The sequence below is a fragment of the Chiloscyllium punctatum genome, chromosome 38 (assembly GCF_047496795.1).
Source record: "Chiloscyllium punctatum isolate Juve2018m chromosome 38, sChiPun1.3, whole genome shotgun sequence".
Taxonomy (NCBI): Eukaryota; Metazoa; Chordata; class Chondrichthyes; order Orectolobiformes; family Hemiscylliidae; genus Chiloscyllium; species Chiloscyllium punctatum.
The window spans coordinates 4112806-4138648 of NC_092776.1; the positions used below are offsets into that span (position 1 = coordinate 4112806).

The 25843-nt window shown below is 44.7% G+C and overlaps 1 protein-coding gene across 3 annotated transcripts in view; it reads right to left on the reverse strand.

Moving 5' to 3' along the window:
• The window catches only part of LOC140463298 (VPS10 domain-containing receptor SorCS1-like), a 1204408-nt gene that overhangs the window by 293276 nt on the left and 885289 nt on the right, over window positions 1-25843 (reverse strand). For all 3 annotated transcript variants that reach the window (XM_072557066.1, XM_072557065.1, XM_072557064.1), the window contains exon 5: window positions 15003-15076. In XM_072557066.1, coding sequence (XP_072413167.1) covers window positions 15003-15076 — 74 coding nt within the window. The remainder of the gene's footprint in view (window positions 1-15002; window positions 15077-25843) is intronic.

The window sequence follows — 25843 nt, forward strand, 5'->3', positions numbered from 1 at the left end:
GCCTGTACTGCGCTGGAGGTTTCGATACTCTATGTTAGAGTGTCAGCCGAGTCAAACTAAGGTCAGTTAACATTGTCCTTTTTCTAATCAATTTGCTCAGAGGTGCTAATTTAAACACTAGGCATACAAGGTCATGAACCAAGTGCTGGAAAATGGGATTATAATAGTTAGGTGGTTGGTTATGACTGGTATAAAATGATGGGCAGAAGGGCCCTTTTCTATGCTCTAGACCTTTATGACTTGAAGTGGGACTTGGAACTGGGCCTCCTAGCACAGAGGTGGAGCCACTACCACTGCCCCACAAGAATCCTTATTGTCCCTTTTCTATGATTATAGTGCAGTTGGTATCTTGAAAGGGTTAGCTGGCATTAGACGATAAGGCACACTCATAATGATAGATATTTTCTAATCTATCTGTTGAAAGGGGTTATGAAACACCTCTGGAGCAGATCGGATCTGACTCTTGTCCTCCTAGTTCAGAGATAAGGATACCACCATTGTGCCAGACAAGCCCGTTACAAATTAATCACATTTCCAACTAATGTATTTGGAGTTATTGTGACACACTTCTGGAGCAGCTGGGGGTTGAACCTGGGTTTGCTGGTTCAGAGGTTGGGACACCACCACTATCCCACAAGAATCCTTATTGTCACAGTGGCTGTGAAATCAGGAATAGCTCCTGATTATTAAATGATGTCTGAGTCAGATTAGTACCCTAATGAATAAACTTTGCAGCTTCCCAATGTTTAATTTTTCATACTTCCACGTTTGCTTTGTAAACATTTTCTATGTTCATTTGCCTCTTATCTTTCATACTAAATGTCATCTCTGTTTGAGATTCCCTTTCTCATTCTCATCCTTCTTCCTGACTGATGGTTCTGAAGAAAAGTCATTAACACCTCAACTTTCTTGGGCTCCTTTAAGTAAACTGATAACGAGTTTTTAATTAAACATGTTTCAAAATTATAAAGAGTCATTGCTCAATGGAATATGAATAAAAGGTCATTAATTGATGGGTTTTTTTTCTCTTTGCTGCTGTTATTTAATTAGCTTACATCTCTGAGGAAGATAAAATCTCAAGCCATACCCCTGAAAAGTAAATGAATGTCATTCCATTTCATGGAAATAGCAAATCCTGGGTTGTGTGGAGCATGAGAAAGACATTTGCAACAAAAACAGAAATTGCTGGAGAAACTCTACAGGTCTTGCAGCATCTGTGAAGAGAAAGCTGAGCTAACATTTCAGAATATTTGTGATATACATAAATGATCTTGAGGAAGGTATAGGTGGTCTGATTAGCATGTTTGCAGATGACACTAAGATTGGTGGAATAGCAGATAGTGAAGAATACAGCAGAATACAGATAGATTGGAGAGTTGGGCAGAGAAATGGCAGATGGAGTTCAATCCAGACAAATGCAAGGCGATGCATTTTGGAAGAGCGAACTCTACAGTAAATTGAAAAGTCCTGGGGAAAATTGATGTACGGAGAGATCTGGGTGTTCAGCTCCATTGTACCCTGAAAGTGGCAACGCAGGTTGATAGAGTGGTCAAGAGGACATATGATATCCTTTCCTTCATTTGACGGGGTATTGAGTATAAGAGTTGGCAGATCATGTTACAGTTACATAGGACTTTGGTTTGGCCACACTTGGAATACTGTGTACAGTTCTGGTCGCCACATTACCAGAAGGATGTGGATGCTCTGGGAGGGTGCAGAGGAGGTTCACCCGGATTTTGCCTGGTATGGAGGGTGCTAGCTATGAGGAGAGGTTGAGTAGATTAGGATTATTTTCATTAGAAAGACTGAGTTTGAGGGGGGCACCTGATTGAGGTCGACAAAATCATGAGTGGTATAGACAGGGTGGATAGCAAGAAGCTTTTTCCAAGAGTGGGGGACTCAGTTACTAGGGGTCATGAGTTAAAGGTGAGAGGGGAAAAGTTTAAGGGAGATAGACATGGAACATTCTTTATGCAGAGGGTGGTAGTACGTGGAATGTGTTGCCAGCAGAGGTGTAGAGGCGGGCACGATAGTGTCATTTAAGATGTATCGAGGCAGATACATGAATGGGCAGGGAGCAAAGGGATACAGACCCTTAGAAAATAGGTAACAGGTTTAGATAGAGGATCTGGATCGACGCAGGCTTGGAGTGCCGAAGGGCCTGTTCCTGTGCTGTAAGGTTCTTTGTTTTTTGTTCAGAACCAGTGACTCTTCTTCAGAACAAGCTTTGTTACTGGACCCAAAATGCTACCTTTGAATTCACTACCACAGAAGGCTGTGCAAGCCAGGTCATTGAGTATATTTAAGAATGAGAATGATAAGTTCTTGAGTATCAAGGGGATCAAGGGTTACAGGGAGTAAGCACAGAATGGGGTTGAGAAACTTATCAGCCATGATTGAATGGCAGAGCAACTCGATGGGCTGAATGGCCCAAGGACATTGCTGTGGGTATGTTCACCGAGCTGTGAAGTTGATTTGCAAATGTTTCGTCCCCTGCCTAGGTGACATCTTTGGTGCTTTGGAGCCTCCTGTGAATGGCCTACTTCCTGCCCCAATGTCTTATGGTCTTCTCTCCACAGATGCTGCAAGACCTGCTGAATTTCTCCACAACGGCTGTTTCTGTTTCAGATTTCCAAATCCGTAGTTCTTTGCCTTACTAAAAACATTTGCAAACTCTTTAAAAGAGGAGGAAAGTGGCATAGTGGTAATGTAACATGACGAATAATCCACTACCCCAGGTCAATGTCCCAGAGACATGACTTAAATTCCATTCGGTGAAATTTGAGCTCAGTAAGATCTGAAATTAAAAGCTAGTCCAATGGCAACAATGTCTGGTTCATTAATGTGCTTTAGGAAAGGAAATCTGCTGCCCTTCCCCAGACTGGCCTCCATGTGACTCCAGACCCACAGCAACATGGTTGACTCTTAACTCTCCTCTGCAATGGCCCAGCAATCCACTTGGTTCAAGGGCAATTAGAAATGGGCAATAAATATTGGTTTTGATAGTGATATGCACATCCCATGCAAGAATTTAAATCAGAGAAAGTTGCATGGAACTCAAAAGCAGTTGAAAAATTCTTACGCAAGAAATCGGATCAAGACATTATGATTGATGACATAAAGTTGTCAGTATTTTGGAGAAAATGCTGAAAAGCTGCAGCAAGATCCTGGAATTCCCTCCCTCAGGGCATCGTGGGTCTACCTACAGCACATGGACTGTAGAGGTTCAAGAAGGCAGCTCCACCCCAACCTTCTCAAAGGGTAACTAGGGACAGACAATAAGTGCTGGGCCCAGCTAGTGCTGCTCATACCCCACAAGTGAATTTTTAAGAAAGTATTATGAGGATGTTGCCAGGGTTGGAGGATTTGAGCTATAGGGAGAGGTTGAATAGGCTGGGGCTGTTTTCCCTGGAGCGTCAGAGGCTGAGTATGGAGGTTTATAAAATCATGAGGGGCATGGATAAGGTAAATAGACAAAATCTTTTCCCTGGTGTGGGGGAGTCCAGAACTAGAAGGCATAGGATTAGAGTGAGAGGGGAAAGATATGAAAGAGACTTAAGGGGCAACTTTTTCACACAGAGGGTGGTACATGTATGGAATGAGCTGCCAGAGGAAGTGGTGGAGGCTGGTACAATTGCAACATTTAAAAGGCATTTGGATGGGTATGTGAATAGGAAGGGTTTGGAGGAATATGGGCCGGGTGCTGGCAAGTGGGACTAGATTGGGTTGGGATATCTGGTCAGCATGGATGGGTTGGACCGAAGGATCTGTTTCTGTGCTGTACATCTCTCTGACTCTATGACTAATTAAAACAGCAAATTGCTGATGTACATGTGTCATATTGGGTTGCCCATAATGGAGTTGAAAAATGTGGTGCTGGAAAAACACAGCAGGCCAGGCAGCATCGGAGGAGCAGGAGAATCAACGTTTCAGGCATAAGACCTTCCTTATTCCAGAAGAAGGGCTTATGCCCAAAATGTCGATTCTCCTGCTCCTCGGATGCTGCCTGGCCTGCTGTGTTTTCCCAGCACCACATTTTTCAACTCTGGTCTCCAGCATCTGCAGTCCTCACTTTCTCCTTGCCCATAATGGAGCTAAGTTTGTTCTCTGTGTAAATATAAACAATTCAAGCATGAACATAACAGGGTGAATAACAAATTTTGTCAATGAGAGTAACGGAAAGATGTAGCAAATGATTAAAAAAATGCAATACAACGCATTTGAAGGCTTGGAGAGTGGGTGTGTTAAGGCACATAAATATATACAGTATAGCAATGTATTTTGGGAACAAGAATTAAAACATTCTAAACCTAAAATTAAACCCAGCCATCACAAATAAACTGGGATAATTATTTGGAGGGAAACAGGGTAGTGGAGAAAGCAGGAAAAATAGGTAAACAGATTCTAGGTAGAAGTTTGATTGAGTCAAGGCACTGAAAGTGGAAAGGCTGTCCAACAATATTAAATTTTAAGTTTTTAAAATAATAGTAGACTGGAGAGCGTTCTGTGTGAGGAAAACCATTAGACTTATCTCATTTATATTCCAATGCTATTGAAGTGAAAACCTGCTCCATTAGTGGAACAAAAATGGGATCAAGAACATTAAAGGCAGTCCGATATGAGGTATTGACTGTATAAATTTACCACTAGGTTACCAACTGTAAGTGCTCGAAATTACTACTGACTATAAGTTGTGTGCTATCCATTGTGATTGTTCAAACTTACTCTATAACCAGCTAACAAAAAGGATTTGAGCTACTCAGTCTGGGTTGGTAAATGGGGCTGTACATCATGTTTGTATAGAGCCACATTTCCACCAGCAAGACAGAAATATATACTCCATGGTATGACATTGGCCTGCTGATATCTCACTCAGCTGACACCAAGCTCAACACTTCAGTTTTAAAACTTCATCCTTGTTTTCAAATTCCTCCATAGCCCTCCTTCTCTCAATCTCTGTCACCTCCTTCAGCTCTTCATCTGCTCCTGCCATTCTATCCTCTTGCCAACCCAAGCTTTAAACAAATAAAAGAAAATTGAAAGTGGATGTTGGAAATCTGAAATAAAAACTCAAATTGCTGGAGAAACTCTGAGGGTCTGGCAGCATCAGTCGAGAGAGAAACAAAGTTAATGTTCCAAATCCATGTGGTACTTTTTCAGGACTGTAGAGTTTCTCTGTCTATTTGATGCCAGACCTGCTGAGTTTCTCCAGCATTTCCTACTTTTATTCCTTTCTTTAAACATTCCACTGAACTGGCAGCAACGTCTGAAACTGCCTTGGTCTTATGCTCTGGAATTAAGGATATAAGATCTAGGAGCAGGAGGAGGCCATTCAGCCCCTTGAGCCTGCTCCACCATTTAATATGATCATGGCTGATGTCATCTCAGCGTCAACTCCACTTTCCTGCCCACTCCCCATTACCCTTCACCCCATTACACATTGAAAACCTGTCCATCTCCTCCTTCAGTTTACTCAAAGGCTTGAAACTCTTAGAAATGAAAGAGGCTTTCAGAACTAACAGGCAAGTTTTATTTAAGCATTTATAAAAATAGCGTTTTAATAACTGAATGACAGCAGTGAAACTACACCTACCAACCTGCATTTTGAAAGCTATGTACAGCTTTTGAACAGCCAACTTCATCTGTGAAAACACACAGCAAATTGTCTTCGGCTACCTTTCCCAAAGTTTAACAACAGAGAGTCATTCTGGGAAGGATTCTACAAAATCTGATTGGTTGCCCCTGTGTAACCAGGCTCGTAGCAACCATACAAAAAGCTTGTTGTAGCAATAGCATTCACAAAATGTTTGTAGACTTTTGGTGAAAATGTTTCTCACGTGCTGCTCATGTGTATGACTAACTCTCCAATGAATTTGAGTGGGCTCTGGGATGAGAGTGAATATGTCTGTGTTTCAATGAGGTATTTGGATGTGTTTAGTTGAAAACAGGGTCACACAGTGAAGTTATCCTCCCTGGTAAGGTGCTGTCCTGCACTGACACATGGAGAATGGGAAATTGGGGAATTGTTCACTGGGGCTGCTATCCCCAGTGAAACTGTGCCTTAACCATCCTGACCAATCCCCAAATTGGCTTGGAGTGAACATGGCTGTTTGTGTGGATTGGATTTGTCACATTGACTTACTGTAGGATGGAAACAAGCATATTTTAAAATCAGAAATAATCCATTGACAGCATTTGTAACACTGCAGGTAGGTACAACCGTACAGGGTAAAAACAATGACTGCAGATGCTGGAAATCAGATTCTGGATTAGTGGTGCTGGAAGAGCACAGCAGTTCAGGCCTGTATAACCACACAGTCAAACTGCAGCACCGTCCCAACCACATTTAATCTTTGAAACTTGGTTTGAAAATTGACACTACTTGTCATTACATAGCACATAGAAACAGTTCACCTGTCACAAATTGACGTAAATTTGTGCTATTTCCTTCCAGGTAGTTCACTCACCTTTAAAAGGAAATGGATGAAATAACAAGTTAGGTATACTTAATAGCTGCAGAGAATAAGCCAGAAAGATCCTGGGCTGATAGGTTAACTCAGAATCCTGCTGACCAAACCATGTTTGAGAAAAGCCACCAAAAAAAAGTGCAACTTCTTTTTCTGCTGTTTTTCTAGATTCTCCACTTGAACCCTCTTGAAAGCAATAACTTTTGTTTTAAGTGTAACCCAATCAGAATGGTTTGCTGAAGTTGGCTGCAATATTATTAATGACCAAATGATTTGAAAGACAGTTGCAGCTGACTTGTCTTCTGGAAGGACCTTCAGGAATAAAGGGATGGACATGACAGCTGAACCTGGTATCTCAATTCTGCAGATTTGAAATGCCTTTGTTTGAAACTCCTCACTATATTCATGATGAGCTGATGAGTTCATCTTTTTACAGACATTTGTGCCTGCTGAAGTTTGGAAACAGGTCCAATGTCACATTGATTTGTTTTAACAGAGACCAAGGTCATGCATTAACAAGTACAATACCTGCAATAATTCTACAGGACTGATTGTTAAGCAATCTAAAGTATTTAACATATCTTCACATTGGCATATTTGATGATTGTAGCAAGATGTTTGTGAAAATCAATGAATTAAAGGATTAGAAAAGCAGACAATGATGGATTGAGAAGGAACACAGAGGAAATAAAACTAATGCAGCCTCTCTGTGGGACCCTGGTGAAAGTGAACAAAAGTGTCAAGGAGCAGAGGGCTGTGGGGGTGTGGGGGGTTGGAGGGTAGGGGTTTAGGGGTGTAGGAGTTGGAGGGGGTGGAGGGTGGGGGTGTAGGGGTGTAGGAGTTGGAGGGGGTGGAGGGTGGAGGTGTAGGAGTGTAAGGGTTGGAGGGTAGGGGTGGTGGAGGGTGGGGATGTGGGGGTGTAGGGGTGTAGGGGTTGGAGGGGGTGGAGGGTGGGGTGTAGGGGTGTAGGGGTGTAGGGGTGGAGGGGGTGGAAGGTGGGGGTGTAAGGGTTGGAGGGTAGGGGTGGTGGAGGGTGGGGATGTGGGGGTGTAGGGGTGTAGGGGTTGGAGGGGGTGGAGGGTGGGGTGTAGGGGTGTAGGGGTGTAGGGGTGGAGGGGTGGAGGGGTGGAGGGGGTGGAAGGTGGGGGTGTAAGGGTTGGAGGGTAGGGGTGGAGGGTGGGGGTGTAGGGGTGGAGGGGTTGGAGGGGGTGGAGGGGGAGGTGTGGGAGTGGCTGGGGGTGGAGGGGTTGGAGAGCAGGGGTAGAGGGTGGGGCTGTAGGGGTGTATGGGTTGGAGGGCAGGGGTGGAGGGTGGGGCTGTAGGGGTGTATGGGTTGGAGGGTAGGGGTGGAGGGTGGGGCTGTAGGGGTGTATGGGTTGGAGGGTAGGGGTGGAGGGTGGGGGTGTAGGGTTGGAGGGTGGGGGTGTATGGTTGGAGGGGGTGGAGGGGTTGGAGGGCAGGGGTGGAGGGTGGGGGTGTAGGGGTATATGGGTTGGAGGGCAGGGGTGGAGGGTGGAGGGTGGGGGTGTAGGGGTGTATGGGTTGGAGGGTGGGGTGGAGGGTGGGGGTGTAGGGTTGGAGGGTGGGGGTGTATGGTTGGAGGGGGTGGAGGGGTTGGAGGGCAGGGGTGGAGGGTGGGGGTGTAGGGGTATATGGGTTGGAGGGCAGGGGTGGAGGGTGGGGGTGTAGGGGTGTATGGGTTGGAGGGTAGGGGTGGAGGGTGGGGGAGTAGGGTTGGAGGGGGTGGAGGTGTGGGGATGGAGGGTGGGGGTGTAGGGTTGGAGGGGGTGGAGGGGTTGGAGGGTGGGGGTATAGGGGTGGAGAGGTTGGATAGGGTGGAGGGTGGGAGTGTAGGGGTGGAGGGGTTGGAGGGTGGAGGTGTGGGGGTGTAGGGGTGGAGTGGTTGGAGGGTAGGGATGGAGGGAGGGGGTGTAGGGGTGTATGGGTTGGAGGGTAGGGGTTGAGGGGTTGGAGGGGGTGGAGGATGGGGGTGTGGGGATGGAGGCGTTGGAAGGGGTGGAGGGTGGAGTGTGGAGTTTGGAGGGGATGGAGGGTGGGGGCGTGGGGGTTGGACGGAGTGGAGGGGAGTGGACGGGGTGGAGGGGGTTGGACAGGGTGGACGGTATGGGTGTGGGAGTAGGAGGGGGTGGACTGTAGGGATTGGACGGGATGGCAGATTATAGGGTGCGGTTGGAGGGTGGGGGTCTGGAGGTTGGAGGGTATGGGGAGTGGAGGTAGGGGGTTGGAGGGTGGGGTTGTAGGGTGTGGAGGGTTGGGGGTGGAGTGTGGAGGCTGGAGAGTGGGAGAATGCTGCAGTAATTGATGGTGCCCGAACCTCAGCATGAGACAATAAACCAGCTTATTGATGGAGTCCATAATCAGAGAAATATAAACATAGTAACATTGAACTAATTCAGTTACAATGAGATTTGAGAAACTGGGCTGTTCCCCTTCCGGAAATCAGGCTGGAAAGGAGACTCCAATAACCTGTGCAAAATCATAAGGTCCAGGATAAAGTAGGAAGGGTGAAACTGAAAGGATCAAGAAAGAGAGGGGCTGATAGTTAAAACAATTGGTGAAAGAAGGAAATATCATATGAGAAATAAAGAAATAAACTTTGTGCTGTGTGGGGTTAGGGTCTAGATCATACAGTCTGAGAGTGTGTCAGAGGCAGGTTCATTTGTAGCATTTAAAAGGGAATTGAACTCTAACCTGAAAATAATGATTTTGCAAAATCGTGATGAGAACAATGCCATTAAGTTGAAGAGCCAGTATAAGCAGGGTCGGCCAAATGGCCTCCTTCGGTTCTTCAACAATTTTCCATTTTTCTTTCAGTTGGTGGATGGCAGCAGAGGGAGACATGACTGTGCTGGTCTGGCAGCACCATCCTGCCCCTGAGGTATTTTCCTGGAGGTGGAACTGGGGATAGTCAAGAGAAAGCTGTTACACTTAGTATACAGCCAATCAGATCCTTGGTCAGTGGCCAGCAAGAACCTTTAATGTCTAGGTCCTTGTGCCATCAGTAGCCCACTGGTCACTTGGAGATATACTCTGAGTTGAAGAATAGGGGCCAGTGCTCCATGAAGACTCTAAGTCCTCTTCCCAACATACCCATCCTCTGTGCCTCCACCATGCACACCATCACCATCACTGCCTCCTTGCTGCCAACCTTGAACAGCTACAGGTCACCCTGCGTTTGGGTGGCACAGTAGCTGTGTCCATTTCCTATTTAGGAGGGACACATTTAAAGGTCAAAGGACAAGTTACAGATCGTACTGGCCCTCTAACCTCTACATCCTGCTCACTGTGGCATAGCAAGTGCTTCCTCTGCTCAGGAGTTGATTCTCCCGGTTTGGTCTCTATCACGTGAAAGCTCCCAAGCAAGGTGGAGTTAGGGCTTGTATTTCTCCCTGACGTCAAGGTCTTCACCCAAAATACAAAGTCCTGCCCAAGGTATTGGAACAAACAAATACAATGGACTCCGTTGTTTCGATTTGACAGTAAATTCAAACTAAATAATTCCAATGACAGTGAGGTCACTTCTCATGAGCAAACAACAATGTTCTGTTTGCAGCGGGTGCCAGAATTACGTTCGAACTTGCTGGTCATTTTTTATGCTTCAATATCTAACAAAGAAAGGATAGGAAGAGAATTGGTGCAAAAGGGCTCCATTGAACAGCTGGTGTTAACTTCATACAAATTAGGAGCAGGAGGAGGCCATCTGGCCCCTCGAGCCTGCTCCACCATTTAATAAGATCGTGGCTGATCTAATTCTAACCTCAACATTCCTGCCTAACCTGTTGATAACCATGATCTCACCTGCCACTGCTTTAGAAACATTCAATGATTCTGCTTGAGGAAGAGTTCCAAAGACTGTCAACTCTCTGTGAGAGATAAAAAGTAATTCTCCTCAGTTCTATCTTGGATGGCTAAGCCTAATTTTTAACAAGTCACCTTAGTTATAGGTTCTTTCACAAGAGGAAATCTTCTTTCCACACTGACTGGGTAAAGTCTCCTCCAGAACTTAAATGTTTCAAACAAGTACATGAGACACAAAAAACTATGTTCACGCTGGAGGCAATAATCATGGGAGTAGCTTCCTAAAGAAGGGATACACACAGCAATAACTTTCTGAAGAAGTTTCACAGCCTCAAACCATTAACTCTCCTTTCACAGCAGACACTTCCTTGACCTGTGGAGTTTCTCCAGCATTTCTTTTTTTTGTTTGTTTCAGATCTCCAGTGTCCATAATTGTTTGTTTTATTGAGGTTGTATTTTGACTCCCATCCCTAATGGGCTAGAAACTGATGATGAGCACCAAGCAACTATATTCTACATGAGTAAAACCTTTGAAAATATTCACACTGCCAGCATGCTCACCTGCAATGAAAAAACTCAGGACTTTGATATAAAACACCTTACATGTTTCAGAGAAACATGGACCAAAATAAAACTGCTACAGTGTTTATGCCAGAACATCAACACATATACTACAGGCATATGTAAGAGAGATATGGATCAGTGAAGAACTAACTTTTATTTGAAGAGACTCAGTGAGCAGCTCTGGAATAGGAAGTTGGGAATCCCATCTGTGAGTGGTGAGAAGCTGGTTTGCATTGCTCCTGGATTACTAACCCAGTGACAGGAACACAATGCTATTGCCTTCACAGAGCACATTGAAACATTGCGACTCCCGCTGCTGTTATCGTCCTGGTGACTTCTTCCAAATGCTGAGGGGCCATGCACCATGGCCTTTTCCTTCCTGAGTTTGACTATTTTCTAGAATAAGTCTTTTTTTCTACACTCAGTTTCCTCATTTGTCCCACCTCATCCTCTGGCATCCTTACATCCCCATTCTCATTTGTTAAAACCCGTACAAAAGATTTATGCAATATGTCCATTATTGATTCATCCTCCACTTTATTACTGTGGCTTTACAATCTCTTTAAATGACTAAAAACACAATTAAACCTTTATAGAGGTAAAATTGAAAAGCATATTTTATCCACCAGATACAAGATTGTATTATTTACACCTACACAGTAATCATTAACAGAATGTTCTCACAACAGTGATAATGGACCAGGAGACTTCAAAATGTTTCGTTTGATGAAAATACAATGCTCAGTATATAATTACAATGAGAAAGGCATCATTTTTTTCTCTAAAATTATCCATCTTTAAAGGGCAGACACAACATTGGAAGAGGCAAAAGTGAAGACTACAGATGTTGGAGATTAGAGTCAAGATTAGAGTGGTGCTGGAAAAGCACAGCAGGTCAGGCAGCATCTGAGGGGCAGGAAGGGCTTTTGCCCGAAACATCAATTTTCCTGCTCCTTGGATGCTGCCTGACCTGCTGTGCTTTTCCAGCACCAGTTTAATCTTGACATCATTGTGAGAGTTGAGAGACATCAATGTTGGCTGTGCATGGTTCTTTAAGATATTGTCAAGGTTAATTTTGTGAAATAATGCCACAAAAATATAACAGAGAAGGGAATATAATTGTTTTCAAACCCCACTTCAAAGAGTGCATTATTAAATTGCTCCATGCTTTACTATAAAGGACATCTGAATATCCTATTTAAGGAGTAGGAACAGACCATTACTTCCTTGGAGCTGCTGTACCATTTGACAGGTAATCTGATGTGGTCTCAGCTCCATTTTCCTGCCTATCTTAATAACCTGGGACTCACTTGTTCATTGAGAATTTATCCAACTCTACCTTAAAATTACTCATTGTCCTTGTCTCCACTACTCTTCGAGAAAGAGTTCCACAGGGTCACAACATTCAGAGATTTCCCTGCATCACCATCCAAAATAGGTTAATCCTGATTTTTAAAATGTGCTCCTTGTTCTAGTCTGTCTTGCAAGGTGAATCATGCTTTCAGCATCTACTCTGTCAAATCCCCTCAGGATCTTATGGGCAATCACCTCATGTTCTTCTAACCTCCCAGGGCTGCAGACCCAACAGGTCCAACCTGTTCGAGTCATAGAGATGTACTACACGGAAACAAACCCTTCAATCCAACTTGTCCATCCTGACCAGATATCCTAAATAAATCTTGTCTCATTTGTGAGCATTTGGCCAATATTCCTCTAAATCTGTTCTATACATATACCCACCCAGATCCCTTTGCATAAGATTCCCCCTTTATTCGAGGAATCAGTCAAATAAACTTTCTCTGAACACTCCCCAGTGCAATTGCACCCTTTCTTAAATAAGAGGACCAGAACTATACATGGTACTTTTGGTGTGATCTCACCAATGGCCTAGACAATTTGTTTGCGGGCGGTAATGTAGCTGGCTAGGCTAGTATTTATTGTTCATCCCTAATTGCCCACTGTGCAGTTAAGAATCAGCCATATTGCTGTGGGTCTGGAGTTACATGTAAGTCAGACTGGGTAAGATGGCAGATTTCCTTCCCTACAAAGACATTAGTGAACCAGATGGATTTTTGTGGCAGTTGACAATGGCTACCTGTCACCTTTAGGCTTGCTTTTCATTGAATTAAAATTTCACCATCCATCCTGTGGAATTTGAATCCCATTCCCCAGGATGCTGAGGTGGGCTGGGGTTGGGTGGGGGGTGGTTCTGATTGAGGTCTACAAAATAATGTGAGGCATAGACAGGGTAGACCATGAGAATGTGTTCCCATGGCAGATATTCTAAGACCAGACGGTATTAGTTTAAGGTGAGGAATAGTGATTTAGAGGAGATTTGCAGAATTTATTTTTCATGCAGAGGGTGGCAGAAATGTGGAATATGCTGCCTGAGAGGGTGGTGGAGGCAGGTATTATTGCAACATTGTAGGAGTATCTGGATAAGCACTTAAAATGCCAGGCCATCATGCTTTCTGTGCCAACACCTTTTGCAAGTGCAATGGTGTGACAAATTCAATTGAGTAGCACAGCAGTACGTATTGGTAAGCACCTACTTACTGTCCTGCCAACTAGCTCCATGTTACTCCACCAGTCCCACCATTGATAACTCAACCAGCAACCACTCTACCCAACCATCCTTATCACCAGTGGCCATCCTACCCAATGACCCACACCTCACACTCCCCATCCATTCACCTCCCTCACCCTCACTCATTAGCACACTGAACAACACACAACATTTCAGTGTGGTGTAGGAATACATTTACCAGTTTTTTTTAGATTAGATTACTTACAGTGTGGAAACAGGCCCTTCGGCCCAACAAGTCCACACCGACCCGCCGAAGCGCAACCCACCCAGACCCATTCCCCTACGTTTACCCCTTACCTAACACTATGGCAATTTAGCATGGCCAATTCACCTAACTGCACATTTTTGGATTGTGGGAGGAAACTGGAGCACCCGGAGGAAACCCACACAGACACAGGGAGAATGTGCAAACTCCACACAGAGAGTTGCCTGAGGCTGGAATTGAACCCGTGTCTCTGATGCTGTGAGGCAGCAGTGCTAACCACTGTGCCACTGTGTTGGTAGTGTAAAAAAAGGGTCATGGGTTTGGCTCCTGGTGGTCCTTCACGGTGAGAAAGGGCTCCAATTTCAGGTATCCTTCACATTTCTGAGGAGACCAGGATTATAAAATACACAAGAAAATGGAATATTAGACCATGAGTAGTTGGTTAAGCCCATTCAGCCTGCCCCACCATCTCAATATGCTCTACCTCAGCATCAAACCCCCACACTGGCCCCTTGTTCTTTAGTGTCTATCTATTCCTTCCTTGGATATATTTAGTGGCTTGACCAGCACAGCCTTATATGGTGGACAGGTCCACAAGTTCATCACCCTCTGAGTGAAGGTATACCTCTCCAGCTTAATCCTATTCCATTTCCTGAAATCATGACCTTGGTTTAGAGTTCCTATCCAGAGCAAACATCATTCCTGCATCCAGTCTATCCGACCTTATCAGAATTTTATATGTTTCAATGAGGTCTTCTCTCATTTGTCTAAACTCTGGAGAATACAGTCCCATTGGATCCAATCGGTCCTCATATGACAGCCCTGCCATTTCATGAAGTCCTGGTCAGCGATGCACAGCCTGGGGGTTCTTGGGTAAAAGAAAAACAGAATTTAGCTGCAATCCAGCCGCGATTGCTGCTCTGGGAGGATTTGGGCATTTGAAACAAAACTTCCTTACGTGGAGTGGAAATAAAATATTCACCAAACAGGAATGTGTTTTGGTCAACTACTCAGTTGTTCTATGGTTACAAAACACACTCCATTTACTGATGTTCCCTCATGCTATTTCATGTGCTACTCCTTATAAAACCCTGACGTGCATTATCCAGGAGAGGCACTTGATAAGCAAGCTGACTGAAGAGATGAGAGTTGAATAGGTAAATGAAATTAGACTCAGTGACTTGTGGTTGAATGGATGTTTCCTGCTTTGTAACACGATATGAGGTTCTCTGGGTGTCTGTGACATGCCAGATTTGTATCCAACTCAATTATATTGATGGACAAAGATTCACGTTTATGATGCACTGTTATCTCCATTGATGGGAGATGTCAAACCCACACAGATTCAATAAGCTCTTACCAGTAAAACCGGTTTGGAGTAATTCGTTCATGAATCAGCTGCCACCTCCTTCCAAAGTCACTGGAGCTGTACAACTGTAAAACAAGGAAGGACAAATACCAAAGGTATCAGTACCATTTCAGAGATGCCCAAACTGTTCCATTTTCCACGTATGGAGTCAGCTATTACAAGGGGGCATAGCTTTAAATTAAGGGGGGGTAGATATATGACTGATGTTAGGGGTAGGTTCTTCACTCAGCGAGTCGTAAGTTCATGGAATGCCCTGCCAGTAGCAGTAGTGGACTCTCCCTCTTTATGGGTATTTAAGCGGGCATTGGATAGGTATATGGAGGATAGTGGGTTAGTGTAGGTTAGGTGGGCTTTGATCGGCGCAACATCGAGGGCCGAAGGGCCTGTACTGCGCTGTATTCTTCTTCTATTAAATATCTTTGCCTTTTTTAGGATTATATTGCTTCCTGTGAGAAAAACAAAAGAAGATTATCAATGAAATATAAAACTACTCCAGAATTTTAGGATTTGGAGGTGCCGGTATTGGACTGGGGCGTACAAAGTTAAAAATCACACACCAGGTTATAGCCCAACAGGTTTATTTGGAAGCATGAGTTTTCAGAGCTCTGATCAAGGAGCAGCATTCTGAAAACCAGTGCAGCACAGTGGCCTCGCAGTGCCAGGGACCTGGGCTCGATTCCAGCCCACAATGATAGATGCTTTAGTCGGGAGTAGGTGAAAGGGTCTGGGTGGGTTACTCTTTGGAGGGTTGGTGTGGACTTGTTGGGCCGAAGGGCCAGTTTCTGCACTGGAGGGAATCTAAAAATAAACCTGTTGGACTATAACCTGGTGTTATGTGATTTTTAACATTGCAGCATTTTAATCCATGTAATAATACGATTTGATCTGACATAATGTCCATCAACTTATGGAGCTGGAAGGATAAGGTTGATAAAATATAATCTGATGTGTTAGTTTCAGCACATTATTAACAGCTTCTGCAGCATGGACTTCATGTCCACATTTGGAGTCGGAGAGTCAGAGAGACATATCAACACGGGAACAAACCCTTCAGTCCAACTTGTCGATGCTAATGAGATATCCTAAATTAATCCAGTCCCATTTACCAGCATATGGACCATATCCCCATTTCATGATTGAATGTTTTGATTGCCAAGAACAGGAGAGATCCTAATCCATTAAATGATTTTGGTTTTTGCTGCATTTCTTGACAACTTTTACCTGGAGTATTGTTTACAATGGCTCCTCTTTCTGCTCCCACACCATTTCCTCTGGTGTTCCACAGTGATTGATTTAAACATTTGTTTCATCTACACATTGCCCACTGGTGCCAGCATTTGAAAGCACTGGGCTCATTCTCACATGTACACTGATGGCATCGAGCTCCACTCCACAACAGCCTTTGGTGACTCCTGCGTTGTTGCTGCATGATGACGCTACTATTACAACAAGGACAATGGGAACCTGACTAGGGGGATAGGGAGGTGGGGAGGGGAGGGGAGGGCGTGGACGTGAAACAAAAGGCAGAAAACTGCAAAGTGGATGCATAAGAAATAAGGAGGATCAGCAAGAGGCCATGGTGCAAAATAAAGTTAAGACGACAAACAAGGCTAAAAAGATAAGTTGAAAGGCTTTGTGCCTTAATGTGCAGTACATTTGTAATAACGTAGATGAATTAACAGCACAAATAGATATACATACTCCCCATATTGAATCCTTCCGCAGTTTCATTTTTCCTATTCTTTGATTCACCATAACTTTGGGCACTTGTCCCCCCTCTATTTAGTTTAAACCACACTCTACTTCCCTCATTGTGTGGTTTGCAAGAACATCAGCCTGAGGACGGTTCAGGTGTAGATCATCCAATCATGATAGATTCCACTTTCTCTCAGTATTGGTGTCGGTGCCCCATGACCCAGAACCCACTTCTCCCACACCAGCCTCCCAATATTCATCTCTAGAGTCTTGTCAGTCCTACACCAATTTGCACATAACACAGGTAATGAACCAGAGATTACTCCCTTTGAGATCCTGCTCCTTAATTTGGTGCCGAGGTCCTTTTACTGGCAATGCAGAATCTCTACATTTGTCACTGGTGCTTTTAAGGACCAGGAAAAATTGATGCTTCTGTTCTTCCTGTAAGTTCTTCTCCAGCGCAGAGCAGATATCCAGAAACTGGGCAGACAACACAGCTGTCCGGATTTGCAGTCACTGCTGCAGACAACAGTATCAATCCCTCTGACGATGCTGCCCTTATCACCATTGCATTCCTCTTGACTCCTCTTGATCAGATGGCTCCTTGTACAAGGCTTCCATTGTCATTAAGCTCATCCATCCTACAGCCCTCACACCCATCCAAAGAAAAGCTGAGAGAACCCAAGCCTGTTGGGAAAATCAAAGAGGCTAACACTGACATCCACTGGTCCTCTACCTGGCTCACTGGCAATCACAGCTTCCATCCCCCGACTGTATCTGAAAATCCCGTCAAATACACATGACAGCCTCCTGGTACAAATAATCCAGGTACGATTGGCCCTCCCTGAAGCAGCTCAGCATCTGGAGCACAGCGTCCCGCTCCTAATCCGATGCTGAAGGTGCTGAAACTAAACCAATCACCACCAGATCTGTCTGCCCTGGGTCACAGTAGGAGCCTTGAGCTCCAACATACTGCAGATTTGACACACCACCAGGAGAGCTAATCTTCATGGGTATTTCCATTAATTGTTCAGTCATATTATTAACAGATTTATGTTGCTTTTAATGAATAACAAACAAAAACAAATATTCACTCCTAATAAACACGCTACACCAACAGATATTCACTCCTAATAAACACGCTACACCAACAGATATTCACTCCTGATACACACGCTACACCAACAGATATTCACTCCTGATAAACACGCTACACCAACAGATATTCACTCCTGATAAACACGCTACACCAACAGATATTCACTCCTGATACACACGCTACATCAACAGATATTCACTCCTAATAAACACGCTACACCAACAGATATTCACTCCTGATAGACACACTACAACAACAGATATTCACTCCTGATAAACACGCGACTGTGTCCGATCTTGTCATTTGGGTTGATCCACATATCTTCAAAAATTCAAATCCTTCTAATCCGGCCAATGATCTTCCTGTGATCAGAAATTCACTTTTTCACAATCGGAAATTAAAGTGGGACACTCTCCCCACTCTGTCTCACTGTGATACTGACAGTGGGACCCTCTCCCCACTCTGATACTGATAATGGGACACTCTCCCCACTCGGTCTCACTGCGATGCTGACAGTGGGACACTCTCCCCACTCTGTCTCACTGCGATGCTGACAGTGGGACACTCTCCCCACACTGTCTCACTGTGATGCTGACAGTGGGACACTCTCCCCACACTGTCTCACTGCGATGCTGACAGTGGGACACTCTCCCCACACTGTCTCACTGTGATGCTGACAGTGGGACACTCTCCCCACACTGTCTCACTGTGATGCTGACAGTGGGACACTCTCTCCACACTGTCTCACTGCAATGCTGACAGTGGGACACTCTCCCCACTCGGTCTCACTGTGATACTGACAATGGGACACTCTCCCCACACTGTCTCACTGCGATGCTGACAGTGGGACCCTCTCCCCACTCTGATACTGATAATGGGACACTCTCCCCACTGTGTCTCACTGTGATGCTGACAGTGGGACACCCTCTACACTCTGATACTGATAATGGGACACTCTCCCCACTGTGTCTCACTGTGATACTGACAATGGGACACTCTCCCCACACTGTCTCACTGCGATGCTGACAGTGGGACCCTCTCCCCACTCTTATACTGATAATGGGACACTCTCCCCACTGTGTCTCACTGTGATGCTGACAGTGGGACACTCTCCCCACACTGTCTCACTGCGATGCTGACAGTGGGACACTCTCTACACTCTGTCTCACTGCGATGCTGACAGTGGGACACTCTCCCCACACTGTCTCACTGTGATGCTGACAGTGGGACACTCTCCCCACTCGGTCTCACTGCGATGCTGACAATGGGACACTCTCCCCACTCAGTCTCACTGTGATACTGACAATGGGACACTCTCCCCACTCTGTCTCACTGCGATGCTGACAGTGGGACACTCTCCCCACTCGGTCTCACTGTGATGCTGACAGTGGGACACTCTCCCCACACTGTCTCACTGCGATGCTGACAGTGGGACACTCTCCCCACACTGTCTCACTGCGATGCTGACAGTGGGACACTCTCCCCACACTGTCTCACTGCGATGCTGACAGTGGGACACTCTCCCCACACTGTCTCACTGCGATGCTGACAGTGGGACACTCTCCCCACTCAGTCTCACTGTGATACTGACAATGGGACACTCTCCCCACACTGTCTCACTGCGATGCTGACAGTGGGACACTCTCCCCACTCTGTCTCACTGTGTTACTGACAGTGGGACACTCTCTACACTCGGTCTCACTGCGATGCTGACAGTGGGACACTCTCCCCACTCTGTCTCACTGTGATGCTGACAGTGGGACACTCTCCCCACTCTGTCTCACTGTGATACGGACAGTGGGACATTCTCTACACTCGGTCTCGTTGTGATGCTGACAGCAGGATACTGTTTCTAATCTTTGAAGACTTTTCCACACAACTATCCTGTTCCAAAACTTTCACAGGACTGTTTCTCCGTCTGTTATGCATGTTCTCCTTATGCTTAAAATTATCCAGAGCTCTTGAATAAACCTTGAGGCCTTATTATGTTCTTTGCTCTGTCACATAACCATCTAAATAAACAAAAGACCATTAACAATTAACATTGAACTGCATGCTGCAGTTGTATAAGACTCTGGTGCGGCCGCATCCGGAATATTGTGTGCAGTTTTGGTCGCCATACTATAGGAAGGATGTGGAGGCACTGGAACGGGTGCAGAGGAAGTTTACCAGGATGTTGCCTGGTATGGTAGGAAAATCCTATGAGGAAAGGCTGAGGCACTTGGGGTTGTTTTCATTGGAGAAAAGAAGGTTTAGGGGTGATTTGATAGAGGTGTACAAGATGATTAGGGGGTTAGATCGGGTTGACAGTGAGAACCTTTTTCCACGTATGGAGTCAGCTATTACAAGGGGGCATAGCTTTAAATTAAGGGGGGGTAGATATAGGACTGATGTTAGGGGTAGGTTCTTCACTCAGCGAGTCGTAAGTTCATGGAATGCCCTGCCAGTAGCAGTAGTGGACTCTCCCTCTTTATGGGTATTTAAGCGGGCATTGGATAGGTATATGGAGGATAGTGGGTTAGTGTAGGTTAGGTGGGCTTTGATCGGCGCAACATCGAGGGCCGAAGGGCCTGTACTGCGCTGTAATGTTCTATGTTCTATGTTCTATGTAAAACCCATTCACTCAAAAGTAATACTTTAAAAATCCGGCATGGTTGCAGAAACACCAAAAACCGAACAGTTACTAAGTCAAAAACTAGAAACACAACTTCTTTACAAATCTTATTTTAATTATACATATCAATCCCACACTGAGAAAATTATTAGCCATGATGAAATGGTCCAGCAGACTTGATAGATCAAATGGCGTCAATCTGCTTCAATATCATATTGTCTAAAAGATTATGTCACATGTTTCACAGGTTGAGAAAAAAAAACAGACACAAATCTTTGGGAGCTATGAATTACTTTCGGGTCATTCTTAGAGAATTTAATATCTACTTATTGGTGAGTTTAAGGTATATCTTGGAAGTGTGTTTTTATTTGTGTTTGAATAAAAAGTCTCATGTTCTGTTTGGTGGTTCAAAATGTAAGTTGTCTGTAAACATTGTGTTGAATTAACAAAGGCTATCGTACATGAAAACACAATCCTTTCATTTATTAACTGGAAGTTTGAATTTCTTTTCACAAGTTGTCAGTCTGTATGGAGAATGTAAACAGCCAGTAACTGAGGAGATTCGGCAGAGACCTGGAAATAATACTGGGTTAACAGGAATTAAATTAAAATAGGAGACACCAAAAAGAAGCAGACGTTAGGTGAATCTACAGGGAACACTGAACAAGAGGAGCAAAACCATCCAGTACAATTTGTCATAAGTCTTGCTGTCAACATCACAGTGAGACAGACTGGCGATTGTGTCCTTTCAATAGGAAGACATATCTTCTCAAAAATGGAAACATTAACTCTGATTTTACTCTGTAGATGCTGTCAGACGTGCTGAGCTTTTCCAGCAATTTCTGTTTATGTTTCTGATTTCCAGCATCTGCAGTTATAGAGTCATAGAGATATACAGCACAGAAACAGACCCTTCAGATCAACTCGTCCATGCCGACGAGATATCCTAAATTAATCTTGTCCCATTTGCCAGCACTTGACCCATATCCCTGCACACCCTTCCTATTCATATACCCATCCAGATGCCTTTTAAATGCTATAATTGTACCAGCCTCCACCACTTCCCCTGGCAGCTCATTCCATATTGCACCCTTCTTTTGTTTTCTTTTAAACATTTAGTATGTTACTGCATCTTCATGCAATAATAATTCTGTTGGACAATTACTTGATTGGGTAACTAGATTAAAACAAAAAAAAAACTTCTGATTTCATAAATTCACCTAGCACAGTTGACCAATCATTCCTACTGTTCTAAGTTGACTTCAATGTTGAATCCCTTCATGTGGACTTTGAAAGGAGCCAATCTCCATTGATGGGTCTGCAGAAAGGTTCATTACTGAGCTCTTCAACAACAGGCCTGCATTATTCTGGAAATGTCGAAGAAACGGTCCTTGCGGAAGGCAGAGAGGGGTGGCGAGGGCAAGATGTTCCTGGTGATGGGGTCTAGTTGGATTTGGTGGAAGTATTTAAGGATGATGCGTTGGGTGAGGAGACTTCTAGTTGGATTTGGTGGAAGTGTCCAATGCATCATCCTTAAACACTTCCGACAACTCCAACTAGACCCCACTACCAAGAACATCTTCCTCTCCCCAGCCCTCTCTGTCTTCCATAAAGACCAATCCCTCTGACAGTCCTTGGTTTGCATCACTCTCCCCACCAACCCCATCCTCCCCCACCGCACCCTCACCCCCCGAACCCCCAGGTACCTTGCCCACAACTGAAAAAGATGCAAAACCTGCCGGTATATCATCCCCTCACCTCCATCCAGGTGAGACAGAGGTTCACCTGCCTCTCTTCCAACCTAGTTTACTGCATCAGGTGTTCCCGATGTGGTCTTCTCTACATTGGGGAGACTGAATGCAAACTTAAGGAAGGATTCACCGAGCATCACAGCCAGGCCCACAGATGCTGACCAGAACTCCCAGTCACTGCCCATTTTAACTCCCCTTCCCACTCCCTTTCTAACATGACCATCCTTGACCTCCACCATTGCCAAAACAAACCACAGTGCCTACTGGAGGAACACCTTATCTTCCGCCTGGGCCGCCTACAGGTCGGTGGACTCAAAATTGAGTTCTCCAATTTCAAATAACCTCCCTTCCCATCCCCCAACTCTCTTCCCAGCCCTTCCCACCTCCCTTACATTGCTCCTTGCCACCAACCGGAGTCATTCCTCCCATTGACCAATCAAGTTGTACCCCTCTACCTGTCTTCACCTATTCCCACTTCACCACTCTGCTCCTGACACCCCCTTTATCTGCAGCTTCCCCCCACCCACACCCCCAGGCCTGCTGAAGGGTTACACCCGAAACATCGACTTCTCCACCTCCTGATGCTGCCTGCCTTCCTGTGTCCCTCTCCCTCCTGATGCTGCCTGCCTTCCTGTGTCCCTCTCCCTGCTGATGCTGCCTGCCTTGCTGTGTTCTTCCAGCCTCCTGCCTGTCTACTTTGGATTACAGCATCTGCAGTTATTTTGTCTTTAAGCATCATAGCTAGTCTGACCCACATGTGACTCATGTTTTAACCACTCTCCAGGATGGGCAAAAGCCTGCTGGCCTATTCATCCCATAAATTAGGAAATTAAAAAATGATCTCCACCTGAGTGTTCTTCATCCGTTCACTCCCTCTTCCTTTTTCCTTTTGTAATTGCTTCTGTCCATTCTGCCCATCATGCTATAGACCAAGGGGCAGAGGAATAGTTGCCCCATTGTCTGAGGGCCCATGGTCACAGTAGCAGCCATGAAATCAGAAATGAGGCCTTCACTGAAGGAGACAAGGGGAGCATCAGTAGAGACCATCAAGGGTTAAAGGGGTAGACTATCAAATAACCCAGAACAAAACACCAGTAAAACTGGTGAAGGAAACATTAGAGCAATGTGTGTATACTTCAAAATGGGAGTCCAGTACACCCAGTATTTCATTGCCAGGAATTTTCCTTCCTTACATTTTTTTTTCTCACTGGGAATAAAAAGTAAAAATTTAAAAGGGAGGCGATTCAGTTCAAGAATAATCTATTTCTTCTAGAATTTCCTGATACACCAACCTCCATTTGTGACTCAACCTAAATATCTGATTCGACTATCGAACTCAGTAAGACCCACCTCAGTTGGATGGATGGCTGGTTTGCAGTGCAGGGTGGTGCAATGTGGGTTCAATTCCCACTCTGGCTGAGGTTACCATAAAGGACTCTTCTTCTCAACCTTTCCCCCTTGCCTGAAGCTTGGTGACCATCAGGTTAAACCAGCACCAGTTGTCTCTCCCTAATGAGACATGTGTCTATGGTCTGGGAAGACGTAATAGGCTATAGTGAGGCCACACCTACAATATTGTGTGCAGTTTTGGTCTCCTTATTTGAAGAAAGATATTTTTGTAATTGATAAAGGCAGAGAGAGGATTACCAGCTTGATTCCTGGGATGGCAAGACTGACATAGGAGGCGAGATTGAGTCAGTTAGGTCTATATTCATTGGACTTTAGAGGAGTGATCTACAGAAACCTGTAAAATTCTAGTGGGTCTAGGAAGGTGAGAAAGTTGAAAGATGTTTCTGATGGTCGGTGGTGGGGAAGGGGGAAACGGGAGTCCAGAACCATGGTTTAAGGATAAGGGATAAACCTTTCAGGACTGAGACTGAGATGAGGAAAAATGTTTTCACCTTTTGGAGGTCACTATCACAGAAAGTGGTGGAAGCCAAAACAAAGTAAGTAGATATAGCTCTTGTGGCTAAAGGGATCAAGGGACAAGTGGGGTGGGGGCAGGATGAAGGTATTGAACTCAATGATCAGCCACGATCATTTTGAATGGTGGAAGGGCCTACTCCTGCTCCAATCTTTTTCTTCCTATGTTTCTGTAGTGACTTTACCTTTAATGTTGGCTTGAATTATTTAATGGTTTGAAAAAAAATGCAGAAGCCCTTCCAATGAAAAATAGTTTGATTGGCCATCCTCCCCCTCTCAACAACAGGCCAGCCATTTCAGTATTAAACATCCAGCTACTGTGGCCCTCTCCACTTGTGTTCAATGCAGTGCCATACAATCAGGATTGTCACAGAAAATGGTTAATGTTTCTGAAAAACAAAATAGTTGTTTGCTTTTTGACAATGTGTGGTTTTCAGCAAGTTCCCCAGGTTACAGGAACCTGATTTGAAAAAAAAACACATTGCTTCCTTGAGGAAAAGCTAGTTCTTTCATGCCTGATATTTCTATGTCTTTATTTATTAGGATTTTATTGAGTTACAACTCCACTCAAAAGATGCTGGAGAGGGCATGATTAGTTGCTCGCTGCAGATCACAGGTATTGTGATAACAACACCCATTCAACAATTAAGTCAACTTTACTGCTGCCTCCCACATCATCTTCCTGTATTAAATAGAGTGTGAAAACACCATGATTTGTGAACACCCCAGCCACTGACCTGCAAGATCTATGATCTATGAAAACATTGCTGCAATCATTGCGTGTGCCTCCAAGTTGTTGATGTGTTTATACGCTGGCTGTGGGCGAGATATAGTTTAAGTGTTGATGAGCTATGCTGTTTACCTCATGCTTTTTCTACTTAAGTGCCATCTCAGTGAGCAGTGATTATTAAGGTCCCTGACCTATAAGGCACAATAGACAGATACTGCAGCTCACCACTGTTCCGAGGTACCACATCATTTAAGCCTTCTAAACAGCAGTTATCATACTCTCAAAGGAGGATTAAAATTGCCATCCCACTGTATGTGACCTATACTAGAATACTACTTTGAGAAAAAAAAGAGAAGTATTAAAAAAAAGGTGCCTTATATCCATTGCTTTTAATGGGTTAATTTGCTGGTTATAATGTACTGGAGATAATAAATAGGAACAGAAGTAGGCCATTCAGCCCCTCAAACCTGCTCTAACATTGAAATGATCATGATGGATCTCATCTTGGGATCAGCTCCACTTTCCCACCTATTCTCCATAATCCTCAACCCATTATTAATTAAAAACATGTCTATCTCCTCTTTAAATTGACTGCATGTCCCAACATCCACCCCACTCTGGGGAAAAGGGTTCACCAGGTTAATATGTAATACTCCAGACATCATGGAGTTCAGTCAGACGGCTGAAGTTAATAAAGAATTCCATCCCATCGCCCTCCACTCACCACACGAGAGGGCTGAGCCCATGCTCACAAGACTGACGTGCCCCATAGCTATTTTATGGTCTGATGGTTCATTAATTGGCTGAAGGTGGACTAAGTCAACAGGGAGAAAGCTACGCCTCTCAAAGCTGCCAGTCAATAATGCTGGTCACCAGCTGACTCCTCCCAGCAGCGCCACCATGAATAGTGGCCAAAGCCAGGACTGCAAGTGTCCCAAACATGATGGCTATGATGGGGCCAAGAACAATGTTGGACTTGGGTGTTGCCGGTGCTGGGCTGGGCTGGCAGGAATTGACAAT